The sequence below is a fragment of the Ixodes scapularis genome, unplaced genomic scaffold (genome assembly GCF_016920785.2).
Source record: "Ixodes scapularis isolate PalLabHiFi unplaced genomic scaffold, ASM1692078v2 PGA_scaffold10__122_contigs__length_95168666, whole genome shotgun sequence".
NCBI lineage: Eukaryota > Metazoa > Arthropoda > Arachnida > Ixodida > Ixodidae > Ixodes > Ixodes scapularis.
Genome location: NW_024609836.1, coordinates 12,618,066 through 12,635,705, shown reverse-complemented (window position 1 = coordinate 12,635,705; position 17,640 = coordinate 12,618,066). Strand labels below are relative to the sequence as shown.

The following is a 17,640-nucleotide window of genomic DNA, read 5'->3' as shown; positions in this document are numbered from 1 at the left end:
CTTAACGGCGTCGCGGACGGATGTGCGAGCGTTCAGGATTGCTAACCCTAATCACTTCTCCGGTGATGAAAACTCATGAAAATTTGCATCCTTTATACGGTACGTGCCAGTATTACCTTGAACTTGAGCACATGCATGAAATGCTCCAAATAAGAAATCCGAGCGATGTTCAAAAACACAAATGCTTGGAAAGCACCACTGTAGTCGAAGTAAACAAACACGACAACATGGGCGTTTCTGCTGTCCTGAGAGCGCTGCCACGACATTGCTGCACGAGTAGGTGGATCTTCCCTTCTAGTACGTGCTGGGTTATCATAGCGACACACGACGAAAATTCACAGTAAAGGATAGCGCTTTAACGCGGAATGATGAGCTTCCACCACGCCGTCCACGTCGACGGTCACCACCGACGCCATGTTTGCAGATAGAAGCCGGCCCGCGACCGGCATGCAACGCGCGCAACCAGTTCTCCTCGACCTGTAATTGGTCTGTCGTTGCGGTTGTTTCCAACGCAGCGGGGGAAAGTTGGGCTCGCTCCAACTCCTTGCATCGTGAATGACATGTGCGTGCGTCCCTCCGTCGCTATGGCAACTGAAGCCTCTCTTTGCTTCTCCTCGCTTCTTCGAGCAACCTCCTTGCCATCCTTGCCCCCGCGAGTGCCGCTTGCTGCTAACGCCGTTCTCTGGTGTCACAGAGGGAAGCGTGCTCGCTGCGCCGGTCGGTCGGCGGGCTGTTTGAGAAACCGCACTATAACCGGTATTTCCCTTCGCGCGCCTGCATTTTAAGCGGTATGTAATTACATGGAGTTGTTTGGGAGGCGAACCGGTGGTTGAAAAAAGCCGCGTTATACCCGGTCCTGCACTATAAGCGATTACGTTTTATGTGGTCTATACTGTATAACAAAGAACATACCGTTCAAAGCAGTATGTATTGAGTGGGCCAGGCAATTTCTGCTGTAATGAGGCAGTGTTGCCTAGTGTGCTGATAGTAAGCTTAGTTGATTATAAGTTCTTAGTTGTCTACAGTATAGACCACTTACAATGTAACCGCTTATAGTGCAAGACCGGGTATAACGCGGCTTTTTTAAACCACCGGTTCGCCTCCCATAGAACTTCATGTAATTACATGCCACTTACAATGCAGGCACATGAAGGGAAATACCGGTTATAGTGCGGTTTCTGAAACAGCCCGGCGACCGCGCCAACTGACCGGTGCAGCGAGCACGCTTCCCTGTGTGACACTAGATAACAGCGCGAGCCGCAAGCGGCACTCGCGGGGCAAGGAGGTTGCTCGAAGAAGCGGGGAGAAGCAAAGAGAGAGGCTTCAGTTGCCATAGCGATGGAGGGGTGCACGCACGTTTCGTTCACGTGCGTGCATACTTCCGCAGCATTGGAAACAACCGCAACTACAGACCAATCGCAAGTCGAGGAGAAGTGTTTGCGCACGTTGCACACCGGTCGCGGGCCGGCTGCTTCTATCTGCAAACATGGCGTCGGTTGTGATCGTCGACGTAGACGGCGTGGTGGAAGCTCATCGTTCCGCGTAAAAGCGCTATCCTTCACTGTGAATTTTCGTTGTGTGTCGCTATGATAACCCAGCACGTACTAGAAGGGAAGATCCACCTACTCGTGCGGTGATGTCGTGGCGACATTCTCAAGGCGGCAGAAACGCCCGTGTCGTCGTGTTTGTTTACTTCAACTACAGTGGTGATTTCTAAACATTTGTGTTTTTGAACATCGCCCGGATTTCTTATTTGGAGCATTTCATGCCTGCGCTCAAGTTAAAGGTATTACTGGCGCGTACTGTATAAAGGATGCAAATTTTCACGCGTTTTCATCACCGGAGAAAAGTGATTAGGGTCAGCAATCCTCAACGCTCGCAACGTCCGTCCGCAACCCGCGACATTGTTAACAGGCTGCGCCAGGCAAAAGTCACTCGTTTCTTTCAAAATGCGTGACACACTTGAGAGAGAAGTGTACTAGTCTGGTGAAATAAAGACTTCCCTCAAACTAAGCTTCATTTTTCATCTAGCATAAAATAAATTATTTTACAAAGGTAAGTTGTCTCATGGCATGTATTTTGGCCTGAAAAATTGATGTTTTGGTTATAGCGCGGTACCGCTTATTGTGCGGATTTTCACGACTCCCACGACATACGTTATATGTGGTCTACACTGTACCTCTGTTCACATGTATGAAACTTCACAAAACTTTTTTCTTCATTGTACTCTAAATTAATATCTTTTCATTGCATGCAGTTGGTTTCTGTCAAGTTTGCAAAGTTGCAACTATATGGTAAAGGTGTTCTTTCTGTTCACGAGTATTATTCACTGAAATGGGATATCCTGAAGGCTGGTTGCAGTCATATCAGAAACCTTGATATACTGAAAACGACTTATTTTTTCTAAAACCTATTTTCTGTGAATTTTACAGAAATTGCAGAAAATTGCATGATAAATTTTAAAAAATTTATCATGCAAAGATTTCATCCTATGGTAACGAATACATAGCATACCGCTCCCAATCGTAAAATTTTGTGCCGGCAAAATATTTCCAAACACACTTTTGCAAAACTCGCGAAATATTAAGCATGCGGAAATAAAGTCGTTTACTTTATTAAAAATCTAAATTCAATGAAATCTTCAAGGCCTCAGTATGATCTTGTCACAAAATCAAGGGTCAACTGTCTTGAAAAATTTATGGAAAATTGCTAGGTTTGTTGTGTGCATAAAACATCCTAGCATCACAAACGTTCGGCTATACTCCAAGTTCCCAGACGTCAGATGCCTACGTTCACGGCACTCTTCATCAGATAGTTTAACATGTACCATATGTACACTTGACAGTTGTTCCCAGAATGAAGCAATACTACCACTATTTGGGCTGATAAACCTGGCGATCTTCAAGAGCCTTCCATACTCGCAAGCTCCTCTACCTCGGTGCACACAAGTTGTCCAGCTTCTCCTTGCCTGCCCCTTTAATCACGTGACCTCCCCATTAACCAGTCGGCATCGAGCACCTTGCTCCTTCTCCCTAACCGTCAACTAATCGGTGTCGAGCCTCGCAGCCACGCTTTTATCCAGGCGTCGCGTAATGCCAAACACTTAGCCAAAGAAAGGTTCACGTTAAAAAAAATTCAATATAACCGACTGCCACACTCTTCTATGTGACCGCAAGTAGCTCTCACACTGATTGCACTTCGCAGGTAGAGGTTCAGAACATGGTTGCTGTCAAGCGTGACAACCTCTCGAAGGCCTTTGATCTGTTAAAAGTGCGAGAGGGCGACAACTTTGTCATCACGTTCAGCCGCTTTGCCACACTACTCGACAAGATTCCTCCTGCGAGGAGTGAAACCACAAAGAAGATTCTCTGGTACGTTCTGGACCAGAATGGCGACAACAGAGTCGGTGAGTGTCTCTGGCTGCAGTAAGGACCGCATGGTGGGGGGTCGGTTATGGGCATAGTTCGGTTACAGTTCAGTTATAGGCGCAGTTTGAAAGGAAATTGTGCAGACAATCGCATGACGTGATGCAAATGGACAGCCTCAGCTGGTGCGACGTTTCAATTATATTGCGTCGAGACAGAGTGGAAATTTCGGTGATGTGGCGTCAAACGGTGTAACATTTTATTGTCTCTTTTGCGTTGCGCTGTGATTGTCAAATCTGTGCCATTCACCTACACACTAACACTGCGTAGGCATGCAGCTCACACCTTGAAGGCAGTCAGCTCACTGTCCAGGTACGACGATTGAAGAATCTCGTGGTAAGCCACCGACAAAGACACCAGGTCTCGTGTAAAGTACAACCAATCGCACAAAGAGCAACTACTACTAGCACTAAACGTGTTCTCGTGGATGCGCCGCACGAATTCCTCGATTGCTCCAGCGTGTCCATTCTTCTTCCGTGAACGCTGTTCCCCCATTCTTGCATGCAAAGGCTACGAGCACCGAGAAAATGGGCGACCAAAGGCGAGAGGGAGCAGGTGGCAAGGGGCACAATCCCACGGCCCCCAGTGCAATCGCTTTTGGCCGAAAGCGCTGGGCCTCAACCGCAATATTGATTGTTAAATAAAGGATGAGTATTCATCCACCTTTTATTCTTTAAATTTTGACTCCAACTTTTAATTTTGTATTTATATGCTTATCTAAGATAGTCAATTATTTTTTTGCTCATTTATAAACAGTTATTTCTTTTTCAACACTCGAGGCAGCGACAGATACCCGATCTGGCCCCTTAGCCAGAATGTTTGGAGACCCCTGACGTAATGATATGGACATTGGTGGTGTGTATGTCGGGGTATGCCCTGCCGCCCTTATCCTTTCAGTAACTATAGACACATTTTGGAAATGAAACTACAGTTATGGACAAAAATAGTGCAAATAAGGTAAAGAAGCAAGAGGCGGCAGGGGGGAAAGAGTGCTGACTCACATCTGAGGTTTTAATAAAGAGTTAGTAAAAGGGAAGATAGATGGCAGGTGTGGTAATATTAATAAAGTAGGGAAGGGAGAGGAAGTAAGTTACAAAAATTAACCTCTGTCTAAGAGCCATTTTAAAGGAACGATAATTTACATGATTACCCAAACCCAAGTGAATACACCTATGTACAATTATTCACATGTGAACTACAAAGTTGACAGTGACCCAAACGGTACTGGCTTTCACAAGCAGGAAAAAAAGAAGGAAGAAAACAATAATTTACAAAGCAAGATGAAAAAATTCGAGCTCTTTTGCCGTCAGAGCAATCGAAGGCCCACTTTTACAGGTTATGCCCTTATTCGCGATCTTGCACACCTCGTACACCGCTCTAGTCTTTTGTTTCTTAAAATGTTTAAGCACCTTTGTCTTGGAAAACATTGGTGTGCACCCGCAATCTCTCACACGCACAGCAATGTGTTGCCAGGGTTCTGGCAACACAAGGCCAGGATTCGCACCCTGGCCTTCCGCGTGGAAGGCAAGCGCGATAACCGTTAGGCCACGCGCGTGCTGCCTACTTGGCCCGCTGCGAGCGCGGCAATATGATGCCGCTGTGACATTCCACGAATTTCCGTGCATGGTTGATTTTACATAGGTCATGGGTATCAACCATGCACAGAAGTTCATGGAATGTCACAGCGGCATCATATACAAAATACCGTTGTCATGTGAAAGGGTGTGTCTGGGACAATCTGGGATGTGCATCAATGTGAGACTCGGGGAACATGCACTTTCTCTAAACTCAACGCCAGCGGGCCATCTTGCTGTGCATGTGAGAGATTGCTAATGAACACCAACGTTTTCCGAGACAAAGGTGCTTAAACATTTTAAGGAACAAAAGACTAGAGAGGTGTACGAGGCGTGCAAGATCACGAATAAGGGCCTAGCCTGTAAAAGTGGGCCTTCGATTGCTCTGACGGCAAAAGAGCTTGAACTTTTTAATCTTAGCTCCTAAATTATTGTTTTCTTCCTTCTTTTTTTTCTTGTGAAAGCCAGTAACCTTTGGGTCACCGTCAACTTTGTTGTTCTTTTTGTGAATAATTGTACACAGATATATTCACTTGGGTTTGGTTAATAATGTAAATTGTCGTTCCCTTAACATGGCTCTTAGAGAGAGGTTAATTTTTATAACTTACTAACTTTTCCTGCTTTACTTTATTAATATTACTGCACTTGACATTTTTCCTTTTTCTTCTTCATTAAAACCTCAGTTGTGAGTCAGTGATCTTTCCTTCCTGTTGTCTCTTCCTTCCTTACCTTGTTTGCGTTGTTTAAGTCAATATGTGTAACGAACTCGCCCAGCAACTCATTTTGCTATGAAACTACAAGCACCGAAAAATTCAAACTAAAAAAAACAACAACAAAAAAAATGTAGTATAGAGCACGAAAATATTTTCCTCATGGAAGAACCCCCATCTTTCGTAGCTGTTAGCCGAGGAACGCCTCCTATTTATGGCACTGGTACAATAAAGCTGTGGAAGCCTACAGATCATGTGAACAATGGTTGCACTCGAGGGAGTGCTTTTGGCTCATAGTTACGCACCGGCGGACGACTCGGATCCACCACACCAACCAGAAAGAACACTTTACTGAGCGGGCAGAGACGGTCGGGGAAATTTGGGAGTTTGGGGAACCTGCGAGGGCGCTCTGGTTTGCCCCCTGATACCCGCACCAGGAAGCAAGGTCCCGAGTGGCAAACGAGATACCATGACTATGATGGCAAGAGATGTCGAACGGTCAATAGCCCTTTAGGTGCTCATTTTTGTCCTCTGATTTGCCAACTGCCCAAAACCAGGAACTCTGTCTAGTTAACATGAACCCCCTTATTACGAATGCCTTGCCATAAAGGCGACATTTTCAGAGAAGAACTGGGTAAATACGTGCACTTTTGTCTCGTGATTTTCGGCAACTCGCATTAGGGACAGTTTTTGGGGGGGGGAACAGAGGTGTTTGTATTTACAAAACATGACTGTATGTTAGTAGAGCATGTTGTGCACCATACTGTACATGCTAAAACTTTAAAATTGTTTCAAGCTCCCACATGTTCAATTTGTGCAGACCTTCCGGATTTTATGTACCTGGCCGACTTGCTGAATGTGAGGGTGATTGAAACCGAAGAGAGTGAGAATGCCTTTCAACGAGTCATGCCCGGCGTCTACAACAGCACCGTCTCCATGCTGATCCGCAACATGACTGCGCACATGTGAGTGGGGTTGCCTCACGAGCCTTAGAAAAGTTCTTTCAATGTGTTCCATTCACCTGCAGCTCAGATTGTTGGTAAATTTGCATGCCTTTAAATCCACGAAATGCTTTTAGTCGCTCGGGTAGGAAAGTCACTTCTCGATAGAGAAATCGAGACACTAAGATTTTCTTAGGGATAAGCAATTTGCAGTGTGCATGTCTAGTTGCCTTTGCGCTTTTTGCTTTCAATTCTTTCGTTATCTGTTCCTTGATTGATCAGGAGGTGGGTAGTGATGGGAAGTTTTGTGTTTGGTAAGGTTCCTCCCCTTTTTGATGTTCCAGAAAGAGGCACTTTGCATATTATGTTCAAATTAAAATATCTCGCACATCAGAAAGAAATACAAAGTTGTGCAACGACTATGCAGTAAAAAGAAAAATAACAGCTTTTCAACTTCGGGTTTTGTTGCAGTCAAAAGAATTTGAGAAACGTGTCTAAAATAGGGAAACATCAATATAAAGCGTGAATGTGACTCGTGCAAAATAAAGATCAGAAAGTATTGTCCTTCTCATTAAAGCCACGGTCTTCACTGTTTCGCACGAGGTCGTACTGTGCTTACTCAAATAAAAGCCGCATAGCTTATGGCAGTGGTTCTCAACCATTGATATTTCGCAGACCCCTTGTGGATCGGCGGATGTGATGGGGAATGGAAATGTTTAGGTTCATGGTAAGGGGAAGGGAAAGGTTTAGGTTAATTTTGATAATTATTCAATAAATTGACATAAATAAGGGCAAGTGTGAAGTAGACTACCCTTATTGACATACACACGAGAAAACTCGCCCGAAAATCGGAATGTTTCTACTCAATTTGAAAAGAATACAACTTTTATTGCCGAGCTTGACTGATGAGACAGTGCTTCGCAGACCCCTAAGGGTGCCTTTGCAGACCCCAAAGGGTCCGCGGACCCCCATTTGAGAACCACTGGTTTATGGCAAGGACTTTACGTCTGCATCCTTTAAAAGCATGCAAAAGGGCCAGTCATTACAACTACGCTGGACATATGGAAATTGCGGTCGGTGTTGCCAAGCAGGTGGCACTGTTATGCAAAAACGTTTTCTTTACTTCAATATTCACTCAAATTCTTTCGTGGATTCCTGCTCTTTGCTCTTTCGTCATGTTCTTTCGTATGCTGTTTCGTCGCATGCTGCTCTGTTGCTTGCTGTCCTGTCCCTTTCCCAAATGTGCAGTTTGGCTGTGCCAGCCACGAGGAATAAAACAGACATCTAGAGCTTTCATTCAGCATTTGATGTGCTTCGTACTGAGAGTTGGGAGAATTTTTGCTAGCCTGGCATCATCAATATCGCTTTTCGAGTGGGATGTAAATCTTTGCTGATTTGGGCACTGCCTTCCCCAATAATTTTGCCTCTAAAGTGTGTGGTCCAGACTGCATTGTTACCAGGAAACAGAAGTCATGTCTTAGAATGTTCATATTCTTCCACTTGACACAAAGCTGGTGTTATGGTGGAAAATTTTAGATCTCGTCGTCATCACCTCACTACCTATATTTTATCTGTTGTGTGAAGCTGCATTGTTTTGTTCCCAAAATTTCCGTCGATGCGTCTTCTCCAACAGCACAACTTCTTTGCAATTTTTTTGTATGTATATGAACCTTAACTACACAAATTTACCATGAAGGTTTTCGCCCAATTTATTGCGAGAAGATTGTAAATAGATCCCACTTGTACATAATATTGTGATCACACTACACATATGCGGGCTTACAAATGCAGTTTTGCCACACCGACCTTTTAAATGTTTACCAAGTGTGACTTGTGTTGACATTTTTGTGAAAACAGGTGTTTAGGGGGGGAGGAAAGGGGGGGGGGGGGGTGGGCAACAACTTGTAGGCCAAGGAATATGGTAGTTAAGCTTGGAGTTGCAAAGCCATGTTTCCCTCTTGATAGCATTCTTTATTCGTCTGCATTTTGTAGTGTATGAGATTTCTTGTTGAGGAGTAGGTTCCCTTTGATATGTATGTACCGTATTTACTCGCAGAATGAACGCACTTTTTTTTCCGAAAAATCGATGCAAAGTTGGGGGGAGCGTTCATTACGCGAAGTAAAATTTTTGGGTCCCTATTTACTCACATAATGAAGGGACCTTTTATCCTGAAAAAATCGAAGTAACTTCTTATCTCTTTGCGCGCGGCGCCCGACCCCGTAACCAAACTAAGATGTGCAAAAAAAAAAAAAAAAAACTCCTAGCTCTTTCTTTTTTTTTTTCTTAGTTCCTTTTTTTTTTTGCCGCCTTTCGCAAGCTGTTTTGTTTGCTTAGGCGTTGCTTAGGCGAGGGCTCTCCGCTTATCTTTCTTATCTCCTTGCGCGCGGCGCGCGACCCCCTTCGTAACCAAACTGCGCTGTGCAAAGAAAAAAAGTTTTTTTTTTTTTTAGTTCCGTTTTTTTTTTTTTTTTTGCCGCCTTTTGCAAGCTTTTTCGTTCACTTAGAGCGCTTCTCCGCTTCTCTTTCTTACCTCCTTGCGCGCGGCGGCGTGCGAACCCAACGTCCAGACTGCGCTGTGCAAAAAAAAAAAGCTCCTCTCCATGTTTTTTTTTTCTTGCTTCCGTTAGACCTTTGCGATTTTTTTTAACGCCTTTTGCAAGGCGTTTTGTTCGCCCACGCTGCCCATGCATTCGCGACCTCGCTGCACCAGGAAAGAAAAGTGCGTTCATTTCGCGCGCGTGGGGGAGGGGGTCAGAATTTTGACGTCCCAGTTGGGGGTGCGTTTATTACGCGAGTGAAAAAAAAAGTCGAAATTTTGAGAGCCGACTTGGGGGGTGCGTTCATTGTGCGAGTGCGTTCATTGTGCGAGTAAATACGGTATGTAGTATAACAAGACAACGTTGTGCACTTTCAAGTATTGTGCGTATGAGCAAAATACTCCTCGCTGAAATTGATGTCAAGACGAAAATGATAAATTGGTTCCTTACCAGATTTGTTAATTATACTTCTTTGGTATGGAACCACGTTCCGGCTTCTGTTGCGTTCATTGTTAATGATCCGTTGTTTTGAAAATGCTGTTTACACCCTTCACTGTTTTAAATCTCCATGAACTGCTAAGTGTAAAATTACCATCGTTTGTTCTTCATTGCTATGTTTTGTTGTTCCCACACCCCTCTAATGTGCCAGTGGCCCTGGGGTTATTTAAGTAAATAAATGAATAAGTTAGTACTTATTGTTCAGTGTGCTTATACCTTTTTTCATCTTGAGTACCGTATTAAAAAAAAGTATGGCCCCGTGCAGAGTGTTACTAATTCCCCCTTTTATGTCGTGAGCCAAGATACTTGCATCTGCGTTTAAGATAAGTGATATGTTATTTTATCGAGGCAATCTCATCTCATTTGGAATGCATGAGGCACAGTTATTTTCTTAGACAACTAAATCTTGTGAGAATTACCTCACAAAGCGTACATACACTATTATGCGCTAAACTAGCTTTTCTCTTGAGCTAACTGAGTTTAGATTCTTTTTTCAGCATTAAGGGCATTTCTTTTTTATCACAGTGTTGATGTAGGGGCCTGCATTTTCCAGCATTGACTCTATGAATGCCATAGTTTTTAGATACACTTTTCATGTCTAGAAATAGTAATTAGGTAGTCGACTTCCCTGGGCATAGCATAGATGAGCATGTGCAATTGGCATTGGCATGGAACAATTCTGAGCTGAGCAGGAGAGAGAGTAGTATTAATTGACTCGAAATTGACGCAGTTCAATTTCACTTTAGTTGCAGAAAGGTGGAATCCATCTGGGCAAAGAAATGGGCAAGACGGTAACGCTGTTGAAATCAGGCCAGAACTTGAAAGAGCTATGGTGGGGCTGGGGCAGTTTGTAGAAGAATATTGGTGTTAGGCAGCATGAACACTCCTCTCGACCATCTTTCACTTGTTACATGAAGAGCATGCTAGGTTAATTTAGAAGGTTACATATGGAGATTTGTATGGGAAACAAGAACCTGCACATTTTCCACGGCTTGTGAAACATGACTTGGGCTCTTGGAGACTTGGTTGTCTGCATGCACATAATGGCTTTTGATAGATTGTTGTCTCTCCTTTTCATCTGGCTGGTTGGAGAATGTATAAAAGTATTAGCGAGCTAGTGTGGCATCATTGGAATTTGTGCAACATAGTGTGAAATTCCTAGGCATCATTTCTAGTGAAGCCACTCAAAAGAAAAAATGACACAGATGGCCACAAAAAAGGTATCATTGCAGGACAGAGGTTTTGAATTGGGAAAAGCGTGCCCTCTTCATTATTTTCCATGGGCTCCCCCCCCCCCTTTCCCCCCTTGGATACTTGGATTCGTGCCTGATTGTAGCACTGCATCCGCAGTTACTATGGGTCCACATAGCTAACATGTAATCAAAGAAACGGTCCCATTTCGTTCCAGGATTTTTCGCTATGTCTTTGACCTGCTAATCCTGATCAACGCCATTCTGATTGGACTTGACGTGAATGAAGCAGAGTGGTTTTTCCTTACTGTTTTCACGCTGGAGATCCTTTTGAAGATTTACACGTTTGGCTTCATCAGGTTTATAAAGCAAGCCTGGAATGTGTAAGTAGAATTTCTTCTATCTGAAAAAAGATTAATAGGCTGAGATTAAACTTTTTTCCGCAGCAGTGGAGACTCCACTTTTAGGCAGTTCTTGCAATGCAGAAAGGAAGTTAGAATGTCTAGTGAAAAGCTGGATGTTTATCTCCATTTTTCATCAATGCTTTGTGTATTGAAATTTATAGCATACACTTAAGGCGCGTTCACACCGGCAATGCGATTTAGTTGCACAATAACTTTCATCGCAAAAGCGACCATCGCAGAAGAAAAGCCACACGATTTGGGCAGTCACTAGCTGATTCAACTTTTTACGATGCGATCTAGTCGCGGAGCAGCTGAACCAATCAGTGGCATTTGGAGCGGGAGTTTTTGAGAAGCGACTCGCTCATCGCACACACCAGTGTGATCATCTCATTTTTTTGCGATGCGATCTAGTCGCATCGCGCGACTGCTTTACATCGCCTGTGTGAACGTGCCTTTAGTTATACTTGTACTCCATATTCATTGTATGTTCCAATTCCTTTTTCAACTCTTCGATGGATTGGCAGTACTTAGATAAATATATACACAAATTTTGCAAGAGTTTGTGTGTTAACAATTAGAGCGCTGGTGTTTTAATGATATTTAGCATTAAAATCTGACCTTGACCTAGCCTCCCTAAACAATTCGACCTGTCTATCCGGTCAGTGAGCGCTGGACAATGTTGAAAGCTTAACCTATGCGCTTTCTGGCTGCAACAACCAAAATGTCTAAACTTTTAAATGTTTCAAAACGCACTTTGTTTTTGATGGGACCAACTTAGAGCATTGCGAAATGTTGCAAGGAAAACGTAAGTGGGCCAGTTGTCTTTTACGAAATTCCGCATCCCACAACTGCATTCGGATTACTGACCTCTCGCTTGGAAATCCAACTCCATATTCACTGCACTAGGTGAATGATGGTTAGGATAGTTGGTACATGTACAACAAAAGCTTTGTTGCACGTTTTGCGTCTCCCAGCTTTATCGGTGGGACTAAGTAACATTTGAATTTCTTTCTGTTGTCTTCTCGATCACCTCATACAAACATGGTTAATTTTGTCCCCGTTTTCTTCTTCGTCCTCTGCCCATTTTTGTATCGAATTGTCGGTGATACCCGAAGTTTTTTAAAAAGCAGTGAGCCAGATGAATGCAAATATTTTCCGCTTGTGTTTCATTCTATCTCGTATTGATGAGTAGCCCCGCATAGTAAGAAAATGAGCACTTTGTCTTCCGTTTTCGCAGGTTCGACGTCGTCATCATTGGGTCGGCCCTCATCGGGGCGGTGTACGAAGAGATTATTGGCACTTCCCGTGAGTTTTGCGACAATTCGTCCGATGTCGTGCTGCTGTTTCTATGAATTCATGGCCACCCGAGCTGTATACCAGCATTGGTTTTGTGTCGGCTTTATGCCAAAAGCCAGACCTAAAGATATAAAATAACTTATAATTTATGTCTCGAGGCTGGTTCACATATTTGCATTTGAGTGTAATGAAGTGCGTGCGTTACCTCGTAATCGCTCACGAGGAGTGAAAATGCTGGCACACTGGCATCGTGTGTCGGATAGCCCTAAATTACTTCTGATACGCCGAAGATTTTGTATCTGCAAGATCGAACTACAGTTGAACCTCAATATAACGAAACCCGATTTTACGAGTTTCCCGATTTAACGAACAAATTCGGATTCCCCGCGCAGCCTATCCCGAAGAATGTCTTTCTCGACTTTACGAAGTTCCCGATTTAACGAAATAATTATTGGGTCCCGGTGACTTCGCTAAATCGAGGTTCAACTGTACGCACTATTGACGAGAAACAGTCGCTCATAACGTCTCAAAATCATTTCAAGCTCGCGGTGAAAGGATGATGCTTAAAACGACATGTAGGTCGCAGATGTTCCAGGGCTGCCTGATAGATGGCGCCAGTGTACTAGCGTGTTCTTAGAGAGCCTAGATTGGGGAGAGGGTCCATCTCAGACCATGGGAAGCATCTGCAATCGAATGGCGGACGCCTTCCGCAAAGATTGACAGCGAGTGCGCACGGGCTGTGTTTTCGCATGGTGAGGACAAAGGGGGGGGAAAGGCTAGCGGACGATCGACGGATTTGTTGCATCCTCGCGGTTCGTATAGCAAACGCAGTCCATGAGCCACGAGACTCCAGTCGATCAGTTGGAAACTTTTTGTATCCAGGCACTATATGTATTCTTTCATGTAAGCAGTCACAATGGAATGGAATATGCTCAAACGCAACTGGTAAACCAGCATTTAGAGTAACGACACTTCGGCTACCTTGTTACCTAAAATCATTGGTTGCCATTTGTCGGAAGCTTTGCCTGAAATTGCAGGAAACGCTTTTCTTTCTTCCGGAAATGATGAAACAGTCCGCAACAGAGCAGGGCATCGCCTGGATTTCTTTATGCCATATAAAGCTCTGGAAGTTGCATTTTCTAACTAACCATTACTATCGCCAATTTTGCCCGCTCTGCGCTACCGTCAAATCCCGAGCAAGTGTCCACTCAAAATTCCAAGATTGTTGTGTAAAACTGGTGGATGGACGCTTCCTAGGTCATTATTATGGAAAGATATATCTTTTGCGTATTTTCCAAATGTTACAAAATTGAGGGGTGGGTGCTTTTTGTGGGATGGGCGGATGCTCGATATTTGATGGTAGTCAACAAGATGGCGTCACCCAAAAGAGAATCGGGGAGTGGAATGTTGATACTCTTTGCATAGTACAGTGTAGACCGCATATAATGTATGTCGCGGGAGTCGCGAAAATCCGCACTCTAAGCGGTACCGCGCTATAACCAAAACATCAATTTTTCAGGCCAAAATACATGCCATGAGACAACTAACCTTTGTAAAAGAATTTATCTTATGTTGGATGAAAAATAAAGCTTAGTTTGAGGAAAGTCTTTATTTCACCAGACTAGTACAGTTCTGTCGCAAGTGTGTCACACATTTTGAAAGAAATGAGCGGCTTTTGCCTGGCGCAGCCTTTTAACGGCGTTGCGGGTTGCGGACGGACGTTGCGAGCGTTCAGGATTGCTAACCCTAATCACTTTTCTCCGGAGATGAAAACGCGTGAAAATTTGCATCCTTCATACGGTACGCGCCAGTAATACCTTCAACTTGAGCACACGCATGAAATGCGCCAAATAAGAAATCCGGGCGATGTTCGAGGACACAAATGCTTAGAAGTCACCACTGTAGTCGAAGTAAACAAACACGACGACACGGGCGTTTCTGCCGTCTTGAAAGCGCCGCCACGACATCACCGCACGAGTAGGTGGATCTTCCCTTCTAGTACGTGCTGTGTTTTCATAGCGACACACAACGAAAATTCACAGCGAAGGATAGCGCTTTTACGCGGAACAATGAGATGAACGCCGTCTACGACGATAGTCACAACCGACGCCATGTTTGCGGATAGAAGCAGCCGGCCCGCGACCGGAGAGAGAGAGAGAGAGAGAAGCGTTGTAATAGAGGTTGGGGGGGAAAGGAGAGAGCGCACTGGGCGCTTGGTCACTGGCCGGCATGCAACGCGCGCGAACACTTTTCCTCGATCTGCGATTGGTTTGTCGGTGCGGTTGTTTGTTTCTTCGTTGCCAGCGCAGTGGAGGGGCGGAGGGATGCACACACGTGAATGACACGTGCGTGCGTCCCTCCGTCGCTATGGCAACTGAAGCCTCTCTCTTTGCTTCTTTCCACTTCTTCGAGCAACATCCTTGCCCCGCGCCGTCAGCGCCGTTATCTAGTGTCGCACAGGGAAGCGAGCTCGCTGCTTCGGTCGTCGGCGCGGTCGGCGGGCTGTGCCAAAAACCGCACTATAACCGGTATTGCTTTTCGCGCGCCTGCATTTTAAGCGGTATGTAAATACATGGAGTTCTATGGGAGGCGAATTGGTGGTTTAAAAAAACCGCGTTATACCCGGTCCTGCACTATAAGCGGTTACGTTGTAAGTGGTCTCTACTATAGCTTAATTAGTAACTCTAGTCGGACCGGTGCGAAACGTGCAATGGCACACGATGCTAGGCCAACATTGGGAACATTGGGCTCATTTGATTACCTCCACCTCCTGCACTAGCTGCACCCTGTGCACACCACCGTATTTGATTTACGGCTGCAGCGTATCTCAAGACCCAATCGGAACGTATATTGCCCTGCACGTTTCTGCTCCACGTTACACTTTTCTGCACCGGTGCAGGATGGGGCACGTAAATCAACAAGGCCGATGCTTGGCCGACGTTGTGGATTCCCTGTACAACCTGCCTAGGCAGAGTACTTGAAATAAAGAAATTGTTTTTTCAGTTTAACATTATTGGCCACGGTAGAGATCAGGTGTAGAGTGGCATATATTGCTTTTTGCTGTTTCTTTGAATGTGAAATTGGAATTTGTTTTTTTAGTTTTGTATGGTAGGCTTCGGGAAGCCTAAATTCGACATTGGACGGCACAAAGCAGAATCTTTGTCAAATCTAGCAACTGTTTTGACAACCTATTTTACACCTACCATAAAATGCCACAGCAGCAGCCACGTCGTTCAAGCACCCACTACTACTATTACCATTTTACAAACTGGGGAATTCTGCAAATTATACGTTAAGTGCTTGATTTGAATGGACAGGTGCCCATGTCTAGGTAAACCCAGTTTTCAGTGAAAGTGGGGTATTGTACGGTAGTATTTTTCAAAAATAAATAAACCCAGAAAATTATCTCTAGACTTTTCTTACAAATGAACACGGGAAAGTCTATGGCCTATTACCTAGTAAGACTGAGTGTTGTCGAGTAGGCGATTGCTTCTTGTGTCGTATGGTCCGAGTCTTTCCAATATTTCTGGTCCGCTACATTTCAGATGAAAACAAAACCATGACCCTCGACATCCTGCTTGTACTGAGGGTTCTTCGTTTGGTCAAGCTCATTCGCAACTTTAAAAAGTAAGTACTTGCGAATGAATGCTCTGCACCTCTTGTGTGCCAGTTAAAGCTCACGGGAGGTCACTTCTTCGGGCTGACAATTCCTCTTTTCTTCCTTGCTTAGATTCCGAGGGATTATCAACACCATCACCAATCTCGGTCCATCCATACTGACGTTTGGTGGTGTGCTTTTTGTGAGTCAAAAAAGTGTTCACCAATCTTTCTTTGTCCAGTCAACCAGTGCTTAGAGCACCTTGACCTGCTTTGGTTTGTTCAGGAAAGAGCCGTAGTTGCCCGTGCAAGAGCCACCCTTCTGTTTTTTTTTAATTGTAGTGCAAATTTTGGGGGAACTGTAATTGATACACTAAAAAAAGAAATTGAGGCACTCGTTTGATCTATTACCCAAATGTCCGGTATGCAGAATGCATCATGCAAATATGGACATGCTATAAAACATATGCACACGCTCTATTTTACCTATTTTTTATCGGATTGAGAGCTCGAACTCTTGGCAATACATTGCGTGGCCCAACGTCACGTGATATAGTGACATCGGGTCGCTTGACATCTGTCAAAGTTTGGGAGGCCTTTAAATATTGGCTATTTTAGACAGGAACAGGCACTCTGATTCTATGTATGGCAATCTCCAGAAGACTCGAAACACCTTGAGCATGGTACTTAGCCCACTTACGAGCGAAGTCAGGTTTCATGCACAAGTTTGTGAACGTATCTGCTCCAACTACCGTGGCATACTATTCCCAGCTATACCCTGTTCCCCCCTAAACTGACAACACGATGGAAACTATGCGCTTGTTGAAACAATCAACCGCCTCTCTTTGATAACGTCGCCCCGCTTTCTCCGCGTGGGAACGGTCGGGAGCGTGATTTTGTGGCAAAAGACGGTCAAGTAACCAATCCAATGAGCATGTAGCTTCAGCTGCACTATCAGCTTAGCGGTGAATGGAGTATGGTCTGTCCCACTAGGAAGAGCGGAGAGAGAAAAAATACCTTCACCCTCTCACCCCGCTCATCGTCTGCTTTGTCGAGTGGGCTGTACTTAACATTTGGCTGGCGTTCAAACTCGGTTTAAAATCGCGTCATTTTGGAACTTTTGACTGCAGATGTGCAGATTGTGACATGTAGGTTATCGTGTAATGCTATGCTCAAAAGACTAACTGGGTCCGATTGCGCCGTTACCTGCGTGCAAATAAAAAAAAAAGGTCTCTCCGGCGGAAAGTAAATCTGGTTGCTATAGGTGTTTTTACTATACAAAGTTTGTACTGGTGTAGTCCTTTAGCGACATTGAGTGGAAGTCTGGATTAATAAATAAAAACATGCTCTCCTGACACAATAGATGCAGTGGTTGAGAATAGTACTGCCGGCTGTCTCGACTGCTATTGAAGTAACGGAACAAGTCACGCTAGTTAGTCATTTAGTGAAATAAAACAACAGCGCTAT

At 44.5% G+C, this 17,640-nt stretch overlaps 1 protein-coding gene and 1 long non-coding RNA gene across 3 annotated transcripts in view; one reads left to right on the top strand and one right to left on the bottom strand.

Moving 5' to 3' along the window:
* LOC8030094 (two pore calcium channel protein 1) overlaps nt 1-17,640 on the top strand; it is a 68,046-nt gene that overhangs the window by 38,114 nt on the left and 12,292 nt on the right. For both annotated transcript variants that reach the window (XM_029976976.3, XM_040498998.2), the window contains exons 9-14: nt 3,205-3,406; nt 6,530-6,674; nt 11,095-11,259; nt 12,518-12,585; nt 16,122-16,203; nt 16,307-16,376. In XM_029976976.3, coding sequence (XP_029832836.2) covers nt 3,205-3,406; nt 6,530-6,674; nt 11,095-11,259; nt 12,518-12,585; nt 16,122-16,203; nt 16,307-16,376 — 732 coding nt within the window. The remainder of the gene's footprint in view (nt 1-3,204; nt 3,407-6,529; nt 6,675-11,094; nt 11,260-12,517; nt 12,586-16,121; nt 16,204-16,306; nt 16,377-17,640) is intronic.
* Nucleotides 1-17,640, bottom strand: part of LOC121833771 — a 36,439-nt gene that overhangs the window by 16,331 nt on the left and 2,468 nt on the right. The window lies entirely within an intron of this gene.